This window comes from Colletotrichum lupini, chromosome 1 (assembly GCF_023278565.1).
Source record: "Colletotrichum lupini chromosome 1, complete sequence".
Classification (NCBI taxonomy): Eukaryota; Fungi; Ascomycota; class Sordariomycetes; order Glomerellales; family Glomerellaceae; genus Colletotrichum; species Colletotrichum lupini.
Window position 1 is genome coordinate 4,912,924 of NC_064672.1, and position 13,801 is coordinate 4,926,724.

Sequence of the window (13,801 nt, forward strand, 5' to 3'; positions counted from 1 at the left end):
AGATCTATATGCCGCCTTTACCACAGTCATGAGAATACAATAGCTCTTTTCAACGCCTGGTGGTATGCTCTCCCCCAATGGGGTATACAGTAGTAGTTGTACAAGCTTGACCAACGAGGTCTAGAGGGGCCTTTTTATACAAGTAGGATTTGAGGTAGAACACGTCGTCAGAGTGGGGAACATGGTGTGTATGGTGTGTAGATGTAGAGCGTCTCGTCCGTGAATAGTGAACATGGACTGCTCTTTTTAGTTGCTCGCAAACGGCGTAGGCGCCTTGAACTTGCCGTTGTCGTCGTACTTGGCCTCTGTAATCACGCGGTCAGCGACCCAATCACCTACTATCCTCATCCCCCAATCTCCCGCAGAAGAACGACAAGAGAAGAAGCAGCAGAGAGCAAAACTTACTGAAGAACGTATAATTCAACGTCACAGTCTCAATACCACGCATATTCACATCATTCACAATATCCGGATCCAAATAAAAGAAAACCGGCATATCCACTGTCTCGCCCGCATTCAACCTCTGCTCCTCGAAGCAGAAGCACTGAATCTTGCTGAAGTACGGCGCCACCTGACCGGGTGTGACGCTGTAGGTTGCGACACCGATAATGTCCTGGTCCGAGTTGTTCGTCGCCGTGTAAAAGGCCAGCGCCGTCTCGCCGGGGAGCACGCGCACCTCGCGCTGCTGCGGGGTGAACTTCCAGGGGAGGATGTCCGAGACGGACGAGTTGAAGGTGACGCGGATGCGCGGGGCCGTCGTCACGGGGACGAGGCGCGCGGCGAGGCCGTCTTCGCTGTAGTCCACGTCCGGGCCGTGGGCGCGGACGGGTTGGCCGCCCCAGCCTGTTGTTTGGCAGATCTGTGGAGGGGGTGAAGAGTATGGGTTAGCCGTCTGCAATGTTTCTCCTCGTATTGAAGGGGTCGCTGAGGGTCGGGAGGGAGGAAAAGAAGCGCACCATCTTGTAGAGAGGCACGGAGCCGTATGAAAGGGCGACTGTCCCGAGAATGACGCTGAGTGTGTAGTACCTGGAGCGCAAAACCACTTTAGCCCAACGGTACTCTTGAGTCTCAATACCAATTGCTCTCTTACGCTGTCGTAGCATTCTTGCGTTTATAGTGCGCATGGATCTGCTCCATTGAAGGCGCACCGCCGAAGCTGGGCCCGTTTTGCTGCTGCTTCGGCGAAGGCGTCGTCGATGCCGCTCGGCGGCCGGCTGGGGGCATCCGCAGGTTGCGCGGCGCTGGACGGACGGCGTGCTGGCAGAAGAAGCAGCTCCATTTCTGTGTCGACTGCGAGGATATGCGCCACGGGAGGCGCGGGAGGGCGTTCATGGTCGCGAACGCGGGTGTGAAAGTTGAGGGTTGAGACCGTGAGGTTGTTGTCGGGAATGTTGCGCCGAATCGTTCAACGATGTCATGCCATTTCGCATTTCATCGGGATTTGGGGAACCGACCTAGCTCTAGCTTGCTGGCAGCGGGCGGTCCCCGAGAGGCCGGGACGGGCGGGGTGGTTGTTCCGCCCCCGGGCATTGGTTGGCTGGCTTATAGGGGTCTCTGCACTCTATTCCCGCTGAAGAGCCCTGTTTAATGAGCAATAACAACCTAATGCAGTTAGATGCCGTAAGGAATTCCAACGCAAACGAGAATGGGCGAACGCTGCAGTCCATGGGGGCTGCCTTAGTATTAGATGTTTTGTCGATTATTTACTATTATTTCCACCGGCTTGATGCTGTTGATCTCGTCAAGCCATACGAAGCAGTTTAACGCCAAGTGCCATCACGCCGGTTCAGGCAGCTTTGCCACTCTTCAAAGACCTCCTCCACCCATTTCGACGTCCGTAAATTGCAGTCTCAGCTGCGCCTGCCGCTCTCTCCAGTACTCTAATGACAAACACCTGAAACAAAAGGATGACGAGTCGTACCAGCAAGTCGGCAAGCCCCAAAGACGGTTTCCTCCCTCGGCTATACGTAGAGTCGACAAATTGGAATGGGAGTTTGGCATAGAGGTGGTCCTGTGCGGCATGTAGTCCACTGCTGAAGGCATCCTCATGGAAACCATACTTTGTCCAGGCCCCCGCGTAACTGATACCCCTCTTGTTCTGGATGCGTGGAAGAAGCTTCTGTGCTCGGACGGCGGCAGGAGTGTAGAGAGGATGACGGTATGTGAATGACGCCTGGATCGTGTCTGGGTTCGGCTGGTGCAGGGGGTTCATCGTGACGAGGACGTCTCCGAAGGTCTCCCTGGGGATATGCTGAATGATGTTCATGTTGTAGGTCAACGAAACCTGGTCGATGTTCTGCTTGCCAGTGGAGGGCGATGATAGGGTCAGGTAATTCCAACTAGACCATGCCTTCTCAGACGCTGGCATATGTGTAATATCGGAATGGAGGATGACCGAGTTCTCGGAAGTTTGGAAAGCGGAAAGAATCTCCTTCTCCTCAGGCGTGGCTGATCCCTCGATAATTCTCAAGGCCTGGTCTCCGTGCGTCGCCAAGATAACATGGTCGTAAACGTCGGACTTGCCGTTGTGGGTGTGAACACGAACTCTGCCGTCCTCCTCGCTGGTGACTTGAGTGACCTGCGTGTTAAGGAAAAGGTGATTTGACGGGAATCCGCTCATGACAGCATCAATGTAGGATTTGCCGCACTTTTTCAATGTGAGCCACTCCGGTCTTGTCGCGACCGTTGACAGGAGATGATGGTTCCACCTAGCCTTTATTAGTACTACGCCTCGATCGCGGACAATGACACTCACATGAAGCGAACCAGAGTGACAGCTGGGAAGTTCAACGTGCACTTATCCGGGCTTGTGCTCCATACGGCGGCGGTCATAGGAATTAGGTAGTCGTCCCTGAATGCATCTGAGTAGCCTTCTCTCTCGAGGTACTCGCCGATCGTTTCCTCTCTCTTGCCTCCTTTGCTATATCCGTTCATCGCAGCGGCATCGTTCTCATCCTCCGCCATCAACAAGTCCAGTGCAAATTGGTTGAAACGAATGATGTCGAAGATCATCCTCCACATCCGCGGCGAGAAGATGTTTTTCCTCTGAGCGAAGATGGAATCTAGACTTTTACCAGCCCATTCGAATAAGCCATGGTCACGAGTGACGCCAAATGTCATCTCGGTCGGGACGGTGTCCACCTTGACCCTCTTCAAGAAGTTGATAAAGTTTGCTGAGCTTCATGTAAGTCAGAGGCTCATGATGGCTGATGTAGAGGACCTACGATATGTGGCGGTGTTGAGGACGATAAAGCCGGTGTCGACGCGAGTCTCATATTTGCCGTTCTTCCAAGTCACCGTATTTGTGTGTCCTCCTAGCCTTGATGAGGCCTCGTACATATAAACGTCATGGTAGCTTCGGTTGAGAGCCCAGAGAGCCGCGATACCGGCGGCTCCACTGCCGACGACGGCAACCTTCTTCCTAAACCTTGGGTCAATAGGAGAGCCCACGGAGCCACGAGAGCCTATTGATTCCAGAGACGGTGGTCGTCGGGACATTATGCAAGAGATACGAGGATGAACGTTGAGAAATGGGAGGTTTGTGGATGTTCCTGAACAAAGCCACTGGACGTCTGTCGCGCGAGGGCGCAGGTTTACAATGCTACAGTAGCATATAAAGATACGGCAAGAAGAATCGGGGAGGCCGGTAACAGCTCTCTATCCAGGATGGAATGACGGCGGGCAGGAAGAGGGGAATTTTCAGACGCAAGCCACGGACGACGATTTGGGGAAAGAGAACAATGGTTCGCACATGCTTCCAGCAAGCCAACCTCACACCTTGTCTCTGTGACTGACACCCCGCCCCAGGTTCAGGAAGGGGAGCACAAAAAGTCTCAAGTTGGCGGAGGCAACATTGGTACGCAAGTAGGGTACATCTGCGCCTGTAGCACCACCACCACCACCACCACCACCACTTGGCTGGGCTGGGCTCCGGACCAGTGCGCTTACTAGTGCTGCAATTCATGCAGCTGAAGGGATGGAACGGATTCAAACAGGTAGCGTTCTTTGGGGCTGTGGTAGTGGCAGCAGCTGTGTGTGCGTAACATACGAGGTATGTGGGTGTAGGGATGAATGCGGTGTGTAGGCCGAGAGCGAAGGAAACCAGAGCTCAGTGAGACAAGCGGAGAAACAAAACGTACAGCGGCTGACCTGGCGGCATCTTGACCTCTGGTCTCTGTTTCTGAGGATGTGATGAGAGTCTGGTGGAGTCTCTCGAGAGAGGGAGCTCAGCTCTGGAGCAAGCAATGATCGACACGTGGCTGCCGGTAGCAAGGGCCGCAAAGAGATAGGTAATGCGAGGCGCAGGAGACAAGGAATTAGATAGAGCTGGAGCTCGAGCTTGAGCTTGAGTAGATAGGACCCTTTCTAAACCTTGGGATAAGTTTCCGGTGCGAAAATCGATGACAAGAAGGGAGGGGAAAAAAAGGTGAGACGGGCATGGAAAGACGTCGGCAGGTGTGTTCGGCCGGCTGATCACGATGCGATGAAACGAAACTCAGCTCTTGCCGGAGTTCCCACGCGCAATGACGCTTGCATTGGGACACCCCTGCACCTGATCCTTCTGCGTCTGCTGCGTCCCCAGCTCTTTTCCCCAGCCCCCCTTGTCTTGCCGGACTTCAGCTATCGCTTGATGGTTCACGATCCAAAACGCCACAAGTGGCTAGACATTTTATTTCATTTTTCCGAGAAGAGGCTGAAGATTCGAGACGACATCTGCAAATTCAACGCTCGGAATTTGATGGTTTAGACGCTTCATTTGGATGAACGCATGCTCGTGGAGAGTGAGGCTGGCGACAACAGACGAGAAGGCCTTTCCTGAAATTTAAGTTACCTAGCTTTCAACTTGCCGTTCATCAAGGCAATCGTTTTGCGGAAAGAAGAAGGCCGCGATAAAGGCGTGCCGTTATTCTCACGACGAAAAGTTGATTTGGACCTCTCGGGCAGCTTTACCAGCCAAAGCAATCATTTCGACGCAGATTTTTCAATGCGTATCACGATCACCGCGTCACTATGGAATCCAGTACGGATGATAACGTTCAGGAATTCCAGTTCGCAATGGCGCCGCTACACGATTTTTTCACAGAATTGTCAGTAGTGGAACTTCTTCCCCACTGCCAGAGACCAGCCCCAGCAAGCAATGAAAAAGAGAAAAAAACAGGCCTGTCAGACGTCCGTCGACACCCACCCTGACCGTGCGCCCAAGGGCAAGACCACAATCAGGGACGAGATCATCACCGCTCTCTATACAGCAACCTTTACAGGAGGCCGCCCTCCTTGCGGAGGGTGCGAGAGCAACCAGAGTTCTTCACTCTAGGGTGTCGAGGATATCAATCATCAACCAGGGTGGGATCTGTAGCTCCTTTAGGGAACCAAGAGTAGGTCGAATACTATAGAAATGATTCTCTGAAGTATTGTCGACATGAAGAAAAAAGAAGAAAAAAAGCCTAAGATTCGCGGTGGAAGGTCGCCCTTATATAGATTTCTCCAACGACCGGTTCGGCGCACGGGCCAGGGGCCGTTAGAGTGGGTTTTTGGTGGGCTTTGCTGCCTGCGGTGGGCGACGACGGCTGAAATTTTCGACAAATGGCTGGTCACCGCCCAGACTTTTTGTGATTTTGCCGCTTTTCGGTGAAGGAGTAGTCTGCGTGAAGAAACTTCCTTCCTCATCTCGCGGGCGCTGCGCAATAAGGACTTGCGCGCAGAGCTTTTCGTAGATTTAGTCCTTAGAGAGAGGTCTTTTCCCACGGCTTTAACTTCTTCTGTCAATGTGCATGAGTATTATTTCACAAAGGCATGGTAGACGCACCCTGTGCTAGGCAGATATCCCGATCTCTTCGCGGAGCTACTTTGAGATACCTCGTGGCTCACGTGAACACGCATTCAAAATCACATGGAAGGCTTTGACGCGCGGTCAAGTAGGTCTTCGTGGTTCGGGCAATATTACATTACGTTGCTCAGGTAAGGTACCTGGACGTGAGACGCATCGGACTGCAAAAACCGGCAGGCACCAAGCCTTCACGAGTGCAGCAGCCGAAGCCTGAAATCTGTTGCCATTCAGCACCTCAGTTTAAGATATGGCAAGCTGTCTCGTGGACCATCTTCAGGCTTTCACCTGCTGACGCGCTGCTTGCGGAAATACCTGAGCAAGGCAGACAGAGGCGTACCGAGTAATCATGGCTCCTAGGCATCATTCATGTGGACTATGGATGTGCTTGAGCCCCATAATATCTCACAGACGAGGTCTTTGATACGGCTCTCTAGACAGAAAAGTACCAAGGTACAGTACCTCGGATTGTATTTAGATGGGCAGCGCACAGAAATTTAGATCAGGCCAAAAGCGTGCAGTTTAAGCCTATTAGGCCATTTAAGGTAGTGTCAAGTTATCACAAGGCCAATGATTGACGACGAAAGTATGTCGAGCACTCAACGGGATCGGAAAACGGTAGTACGAGTCCCCAATTCTTAAAAGCGCCGTGACAGTTTTTCAACTGCCATCAGTCTACCCGGCTTAAGTTCAACTCCACGTCCAAGTACGAGAGACACATAAATGCATTTCCAGACTGGCGACGCGGAGCCGGTTTCTTCTAGAGCCGGGGGTTTCAACTTTGAAGAAGAAAAAGAAGAAGAGGGAAACGAAGTTCTGCGCCGACCGATTTCTCATAAAAAGACCAGCCTGCGGGTGGGGGACGCGGAAGCCGGGCGCATGGGCCATGCCTATCACGTGTCTCCTCACTGAAATGGCGACCTTATTCTGCTGTAGTACAGAGTGCCGTTGCTGAGGTAAGGCACCACGACACCTTAATGAGTGTGTGTCCACTCAAGGCCCAGTGGCTGGAGCCCAGCGTCTCGTTGCATCCGATTGGTGCACCAGCCACCCGGGAGGAATGATGTCGCCAAGCCCGGTCCTGACTTACGCATACACCTCCGTACTCCATGCGACCAAGTACATTCATTAAGACCAACAATCCACTCGCCCTTGACCGTTTTCGGCATTGATCCAACTACCACCCCGACGAACCCGCAGTGACGACCATCAATCTTGTGATACCCAACGAAGCCAAACTCTCACAGCTCGTCTACAGCCTTCCCGACGAGGAGTGCCCCCATCCTCTCACTCGATCCCTTCTATCGCCCTCCTGAAGGCGAAAGGTCACCAACGACATCTCCCGCCAACTTTCTAAAAACCACCCGACCAACGAACCTTTCCACCTCCCCAATCCCGCCGCCACCATGTCCAACCCACTCGAAACAGAGCCCGGCTCCGAGCGCTTCGGCGACTACGAAGCAGAGCTGAAGCTCGTCCAAGCCGACCTCGTCCAGAAACTCGACCAGATCCCCGAACTCTCAGGCGAGCCCCGCAAAGCCGCCCTCTCCTCCGCCGAGCGCGCCCTCGAGGAGGCCGACGAGCTCCTCGCCCAGATGCGCCTCGAAAAGGCAAACATCCCCACCACCCTCCGCTCCAAGATCAACGCCCGCTTCCGCAACCACGAGTCCGACATCGACGCCCACAAGCGCAAGCTGCGCTCCCTCGCCGACGACCGCGCGGCCTTGTTCGGCGCGCGCTACACCGACAACCCCTCGGGCAGCGGCCAGGACGTCCAGCTCGAGCAGCGCCAGCAGCTGCTCTCCGGTACGGACCGCCTCGACCGCTCCACGCAGCGGCTCAAGGCCAGCCAGGCCCTCGCCAACGAGACGGAGGGCATCGGGGCTGGTATTCTGGGCGATTTGCACACCCAGCGCGAAACCATCCTGCACACCCAATCGCGCCTTCTCGAGAGCGAGGGATATGTGGACCGTAGCGTCAAGACGTTGCGGGGGATGGCACGTAGGTAAATATCGTCCCTTACTACCCTTGGTTGTTCAAAGCTACGAGGTGAGAGATCCAGACTGACATACTCAAAGGATGGCTACCAACCGGGTGATTACGATTTCCATCATCACCATCCTGGTTCTTCTCATTATCGCCGTCATTTACAGCAAGTTCAGATGATGGAACGCAGCAACAGCAGCAGCAGTAACAACTATCCCCGTCAGGAGTGCGGGGCCCGGAGTTTTGGGTTGTATAAGGATTCTACCACGACTGTACTTTGATCACTCCCATCGGGAACCTCATTACGTTTTCTTTCTTATGTGTGCTTTTTTTTTTTTGCGAGCAAAGTGAAAGAGAGAGAGAAAGGGCCTCGAGTGCAATGTCATATAACGATTGGGGAAAAGCCCCTGGTCTGGGTTTGAAAGCAAGAGGCCGAGTCCAAACAGAGACAAGACGTAACAAAAAACAAGAAAACCATCATGACCAAAGGTGCTTTAGGCAATTGACAGTTTAACGACACCACTATGCATGAGAATATGTATTACCAATCGCTCCTTTGTAAATGTCAATTTCTTTTTTCTCTATTTACCGTACCCGACAAGACGCCGACATGACAATGTTTGAGAGACCCTCTTTTTCCCTTTTCAACTCGGGGTCGCTTTTAACCTCATTGAATGGGTATAATCACACTTTTAAATCTTCAAAGAAAACCCCCTCCTTCGCAAAAATGATCTCATCTCCGTCCACGGCCGCCTCTCCCCTTGTTGACACCTCCGCCCGACGGGCCACCTGACCGTCTCCTATCCTCGCCGAGTCCCTTGCGGCCGGCAGCAATACCACCCTTGCCACCGCGACCGCCACGATCACCACCACCGCCGCGTCCACCACGTCCTCCGCGTCCACCGCGGTCCTGGCCACCTCGTCCGCCACGGAAGGGCGGTCTACCACCACCACGGCTCTTGTCAACCTGAGCCTTGACGGCGGCGGCGTCGCCCTCGTCCATGTCCTCCATCTCCTCATCGTCCTGACCGCGCTTGTTGCTGAACTTGAGCTTACCGCGGAGACCTCTCTTGCCGGCGTCTTTGCCCTTGAGCGCGGCAACGTAGGCGTTGACGCCCGAGCCGTCGTTCTCAACGCCGTCGACTTCCATCGCCTCGTCGTCGTCCTTGCCGAGAATGAGCTTGCCGTCCAGGTCAGTCTTGGCCTTGGTCCGGCCCGGCTTGCGCATCTTGACGGGCTTGGTGGACGAGATGTTGGCCAGGGCATTGCGGTCGAGCAGATCGAGCGGCTCGTCCTCGTCTTCGACAATGTAGGTATTGCCGCCCTTTCTGTTGCCGCGCTTGCCCTTGGCGCCAGCAGCCGCAGCACCGCTTTCGTCGTCGTCGGACCCGTCGTCGGAATCGTCCGAGTCGCTGCTATAGAGGGCCTGGTCGAGCTCGTTGTCGAACTTGCGTCCCTGGCGGCCGTCCTCTTCGTCGCTTTCCTCGCCGGCGGCCTTGGCCGCGTCCTTCTTCTTCTTGGCGCGGTCCTTGGTCTTGCGGATGTTGACAATGAGCTTCCTGTCGCTCTCTGGGCAGTTCTGGTTGACGAGGTCGAAGCCAAACTTGCGGATCATGCGCTCCAGAATGTGCCTGACCTTGCTCTTGAAGTGGCCCTTGTGCTCGTGGCTCCAGATGATGAGGTTGGGGACCATGGAGGACAGGCGGGGGATGACGAGCTCCGAGGGAAGACTGACGACGCAGATCTTGACGAAGCCCAGGACGCTCTTGACGATCTCGCGGTTGTTGGAGGTCAGGAATAGGTCCATGGTCTGCACGAGGTCGGCCAGGGTCTGGGTGCTGACGGATCTTCTGAACTCGTACAGCACGCGGCTGAGGGCGGTGATGGACGCTGAGATCATGTGAGGGGTGCTGCCGACGAGACCGGCACTGACCATGGTGAGGAACTCTTCAACGTTGGCTTTACCGGCGGGCGCGTCTGCGGGCATATGAGGAATCTTGCTGTTATCGATAGGGGCGTCGTTGGCAGACTCCATGCGGTGACCGATCTGCACAAGGAGGTCGTATGCAGCCTCTCTGGCGCGCTCGTTGTTCTCCTTGCAGCAAATGACGACTTCGCTAAGGATGGAAGGAATGAAGTGGAGTGAGGTATCGGGGATGAAAGGCAGCAGGGCAGAGAGAGCGGCAAGGCGTTCTCTGCGAGCGGGGGCGGAAACCTTTTCGGCGCTGGACAGGAACATCTGCTGCAGCTCGTCATTGCGTGCTGCGAGGGCCTGCTTGCCGGTTTCTGACTCGGTAAGGCGGGGAACCAGCTTGTAAGCCTTCTTCTGCAACTGAGGCTCGTTATCCCTGAAGATGATGACATTGGCAATTTCGAACAAAGCCGTGTAGCTTTCGCGAGGCAGGTAGAGTGCGATGCAAATGATCAAATCCATCAAGGTGTTGCTAGTTGAGGGCATAGCATTCTGCTTGGGTTGTTGTTTGGGCTTCTCCTGGTCGGCAGTCTGCTGCAGTTCCGCTGCGAGCATCTTGCTGACCCGGTCAAAGGTATCGATGAGCTCCTGCTTGGGGGTGACGCTGAGGAAAGCATTGATGGTGAGGAGGATAGGTCCTCTTGACTGAGGAAGGGTCTGGGTGTAGACGTTGAAGAGAACGGCGAGCATGTTTCCGGCAAAGCTACCCAAGTGCTCGAGGTTCTTCCTCGCCGTAGCTCTGGAGATGCGGCTTTGAAGAACGAGATCTTCCTCGTCGTCATCCTCGATGGTCGCAATAGCCTGGTTGGATTCGATGAGAATCTTGAGCGCACGGCAGACCTCCAGACGCAACTCGACCTGCTTGTACAGGATGTTTGCCAGGAGCTCGGCGAATGACTGATCGAAAGCGTCGGTAACGTCGAGCGGGAGATCGCAGTAACCGGGCAAGGTGGCCCAAATTTGCTGTACAAGGGTCTCGAAGATCTTGACTTCCAAAGTCTTCTCGGCCTTGCCGTGATCAAGCACCTTTTGGAACATGAGCTCACTAAGTGGGACCATCTCTTGACGGAAGTGCGCGAGGTTGGTGTTGCTGAGGTAGTCACGCAGGATGGGGAACATCCAGGCGCGGCCCTGTTGACCCTTGGCGGGCTTCGCGATGTTCAGGGGCAAGATGGACAGAACAGCCTCGGGGCCCATGGCGCGGATGGCCTTGCCAATGACTTCGTCGGCCTCCTTCTTGCCTTGGAAAGAGTCACTGCCACGGAGTTCTCCAACAGCCTTGGTGATGTTGAGCATCATGGGGTTTGCCCGCCATCTCAAGGAGTCAAACATGGCTCCAAAGACGTTGAAACTCTCCATCCAGGCTTGTTGGTACTTCAGGCTGAGTAGAGACTCTGCAATCTTGGCAATCTTGTCCAAAGTCTTCTCGTCATAAACTGATGGCTCCAGAATGACCGGCTGCGGAACACAGTTCGCCATAAATGAGACTAAGCACTCGGAAGCGGAAATCCGGATGTTGTGTGCGGAGGACTCGAGGTACTGGGCGACCATTGAGAATATTTCGGGCAGGTTCTGGAAAACTTCATCGGGGTCGAGTTGTGCAGAGACATCGTAACCCCTCGAGAGGATTGCCAGCCATGGCGGAATAAGTTGCGTGTCGTTTGCGGCAGGGCGCAGCTCCGAAATGATTTCCATCAGTCGTGGGAGCTTGGACGAAGCGACGTCGTCGGCCATACCCTCGAAAATCATTTCAAAAATCTCAAAAGTCGCCATCGTCATGTACTCGTTGCCGGATCTTGAGATTCCGAGGAGGAGGTCGCACAGAGCCTCGATCTTCTTGCTGGGCCAACCACCACTTGCAGAGGCAATGGTCTTGATGAGCTGGAGAGCGTGGATCAGAGCGGGATCGTGGGCAGACTCGGCTCCTTTCTGCTTTTTTGCCGCCGCGGCCTTTCCGGCAATATCCTCGAGGTTAGCGAGAGCGGTGTGAGCACACATATCCGCAGCCGGGTGGTCGAGTGAGGGGCTAGGGGGCGGGTTCTTGAGGACGTTTCGGAGCGCTTCCTGAGCCCTCTTGCGGATTTTCGGGCGCTGCTCAAGAGCGAGGTTGAGCAGACCGGCGACGGCTCTGCGGGGGCCGATCTGGGTCACGCCCAGCTCCCAAGCACTCGCATCTTGTGCGAGAAGAAGAGATTCGAGGCATCCGATAGACGAGCGAAGGAGGAGGGCTTCGGCATCTTGTTGCAGGAGAACGGGTGCGAGCGAGGTGAGGATCTGGGTGAACTTGGCGCGAAGGATAGGTTGAGGCGCAAACGGGGTGACGATATCGAGGAGGTAAACCACGGAGGTCGTCGTGTCGGAGCTGATGTTGCCGCTCTCTACAGCTTGGGTGAGGAGGCCGAGAAGGGCAGCGAAGTAGCCAGTCGGTGTGGGCTGAGCGTTTTGCTCCTTCAGTGTTGTGTCGACCGCCTCAAGGACTACGGCAGTCTTAAACCATGTTAGTAAGGATAACAGCCGAACTGAAAACATTCGATAAAGCTTACCCTCTTTTGACTTTGAAGACCCGGGGAGCGGATCTTGTCCAGCTTCTCGGCAAGAGTTGGAGTCGACATTGTGCTTGTCGTATTCCAATTCCGTCGGGGACCAACTGTGGGAGAGACGATGCAAGTCAAAGCCGGTGTGGTCGAAGATCCCGTCCTCTCAGTGTCCCAAATTTTTCCTGGCGCAAAAAAATCCTTATCGAACCACCCCGCCCCCGATAAGACTCGCTTAACAAGTGTACGTACTGTGTCGGAAGACAGCTTTGGCCCAAAGTTTGTACGTCTCGCACGGTCCTCTAACGGTGGTGGATTCCAACGTTGAAATCCCCCACAATCGCCGTCAGCAGGTTGCGAGCTCAGGAAAGGCAATTGCGGTCTCCATGGATCATGAGTTCGTTTCTCATGTTTTCAACAACCGTATTTCAAATTGGATGTATCGAGGGTCTCTCCAATAGAGAGTCCTTGATATAAGCTACACAACTGACACATACTTACGCGCGTACAACAGGATGGGACTATTGCGAAAGTTCTCACCAGTTACCTGGGCGTCCCTCGGTTGGTAGAGATTCTGTCGGCCTTTATAGCTACTATAACCGTACTTGCTACCTTGGGTATGCGTATACTCTCGTACTTTCGGATTCTTTACTACGGGCCCACAAACCAGAACGCAATCATCTTGAAGACTCCTCCTTGTTTCCCGTTCCAAGACTATAGATGGGAGAGATTGATTGGGCATTACGTAAGCGGCGAAGCCCGATTTACAAGACAAGAATTGCCGTCCTTCCCCGTACCGGGTTCCCAGCTCTCCTCCCACCGGCATTTCATATCTTCATCACGCCTATTCCGTATCCCGCCGGCCCTTTCAGTAATCCCGTTTGCAAACTTAATCAAGCGATTGTTCCCTCCCAATCTTGGACATTATCGTCGTATGTCGTGACTCGTGAGGGAAGGTGTCTCATGGCCAGTTGCATACGATATAGGTGAGCTATCCGAGTTCCTACTTATTCACAACTGCTCGACCTGCCAAGCTTTCGGTTCTCAGTTTCAATGTCCTAGACGTTGGTTCGGTTTGCATGAAAGCGTAACTAACCAAACTAGGCCTTTTGACAAGTTCTAGTTCATGAATCTCACTGTTCGGGATTCGAAAGCCGGACCCATCTTTTGTCAATGTAGGCTAAAGTTAATTAAATGTTTCTCGAATGTCTATCCACATCTGGCGGTTGAATGAGTCGTAGTTCGTGGCTTAACTTCCCTCGTGGGCCAGCCCGGCAATTATCTACCTGGCAGTCGTGATCTTCCCCTTGCCTCAAGGGCCATGTGCCTTAAGTCCCCGGGACATTCGTATCATCGTATTCCGAGGACACCGACGGTAGGATGGTGTCTTCATAAAGCGTCGTTGCTGCACCCGCATGGTACTACACTTACCTGATAGACCTCAGTTCCATAATTCAGACATAACTCATCTCTACTGTCCTCTCG

At 54.1% G+C, this 13,801-nt stretch overlaps 6 protein-coding genes across 6 annotated transcripts; 3 read left to right on the forward strand and 3 right to left on the reverse strand.

Moving 5' to 3' along the window:
- Positions 1-246: 246 nt before the first annotated feature.
- On the reverse strand, positions 247-1,332 carry CLUP02_01474 (cytochrome c oxidase assembly protein CtaG/Cox11; the record flags this gene model as incomplete). Its single annotated transcript, XM_049280514.1, has 4 exons — positions 247-305; positions 406-859; positions 957-1,026; positions 1,091-1,332. The coding sequence occupies 4 exons, from the start codon at positions 1,330-1,332 to the stop codon at positions 247-249; spliced, it is 825 nt and encodes a 274-aa protein (XP_049136471.1).
- A 454-nt stretch (positions 1,333-1,786) lies between these two features.
- On the reverse strand, positions 1,787-3,498 carry CLUP02_01475 (amine oxidase; the record flags this gene model as incomplete). Its single annotated transcript, XM_049280515.1, has 3 exons — positions 1,787-2,672; positions 2,756-3,173; positions 3,225-3,498. The coding sequence occupies 3 exons, from the start codon at positions 3,496-3,498 to the stop codon at positions 1,787-1,789; spliced, it is 1,578 nt and encodes a 525-aa protein (XP_049136472.1).
- A 1,688-nt stretch (positions 3,499-5,186) lies between these two features.
- On the forward strand, positions 5,187-5,393 carry CLUP02_01476 (uncharacterized protein; the record flags this gene model as incomplete). The annotated part of the gene is made up of 1 exon (XM_049280516.1): positions 5,187-5,393. A coding segment is annotated over one exon (207 nt), but the record flags the coding sequence as incomplete, so codon positions are not given.
- A 1,837-nt stretch (positions 5,394-7,230) lies between these two features.
- CLUP02_01477 (vesicle transport V-SNARE protein) lies at positions 7,231-7,990 on the forward strand (the record flags this gene model as incomplete). Its single annotated transcript, XM_049280517.1, has 2 exons — positions 7,231-7,829; positions 7,903-7,990. 2 exons carry the CDS (start codon positions 7,231-7,233, stop codon positions 7,988-7,990), a joined length of 687 nt encoding a protein of 228 aa, XP_049136474.1.
- Positions 7,991-8,543: 553 nt separating this feature from the next.
- On the reverse strand, positions 8,544-12,394 carry CLUP02_01478 (uncharacterized protein; the record flags this gene model as incomplete). The annotated part of the gene is made up of 2 exons (XM_049280518.1): positions 8,544-12,269; positions 12,326-12,394. 2 exons carry the CDS (start codon positions 12,392-12,394, stop codon positions 8,544-8,546), a joined length of 3,795 nt encoding a protein of 1,264 aa, XP_049136475.1.
- Positions 12,395-12,443: 49 nt separating this feature from the next.
- On the forward strand, positions 12,444-13,780 carry CLUP02_01479 (uncharacterized protein; the record flags this gene model as incomplete). The annotated part of the gene is made up of 8 exons (XM_049280519.1): positions 12,444-12,599; positions 12,667-12,764; positions 12,831-12,881; positions 13,075-13,255; positions 13,351-13,389; positions 13,440-13,491; positions 13,552-13,639; positions 13,714-13,780. The coding sequence occupies 8 exons, from the start codon at positions 12,444-12,446 to the stop codon at positions 13,778-13,780; spliced, it is 732 nt and encodes a 243-aa protein (XP_049136476.1).
- Between the last annotated feature and the right edge of the window lie 21 nt (positions 13,781-13,801).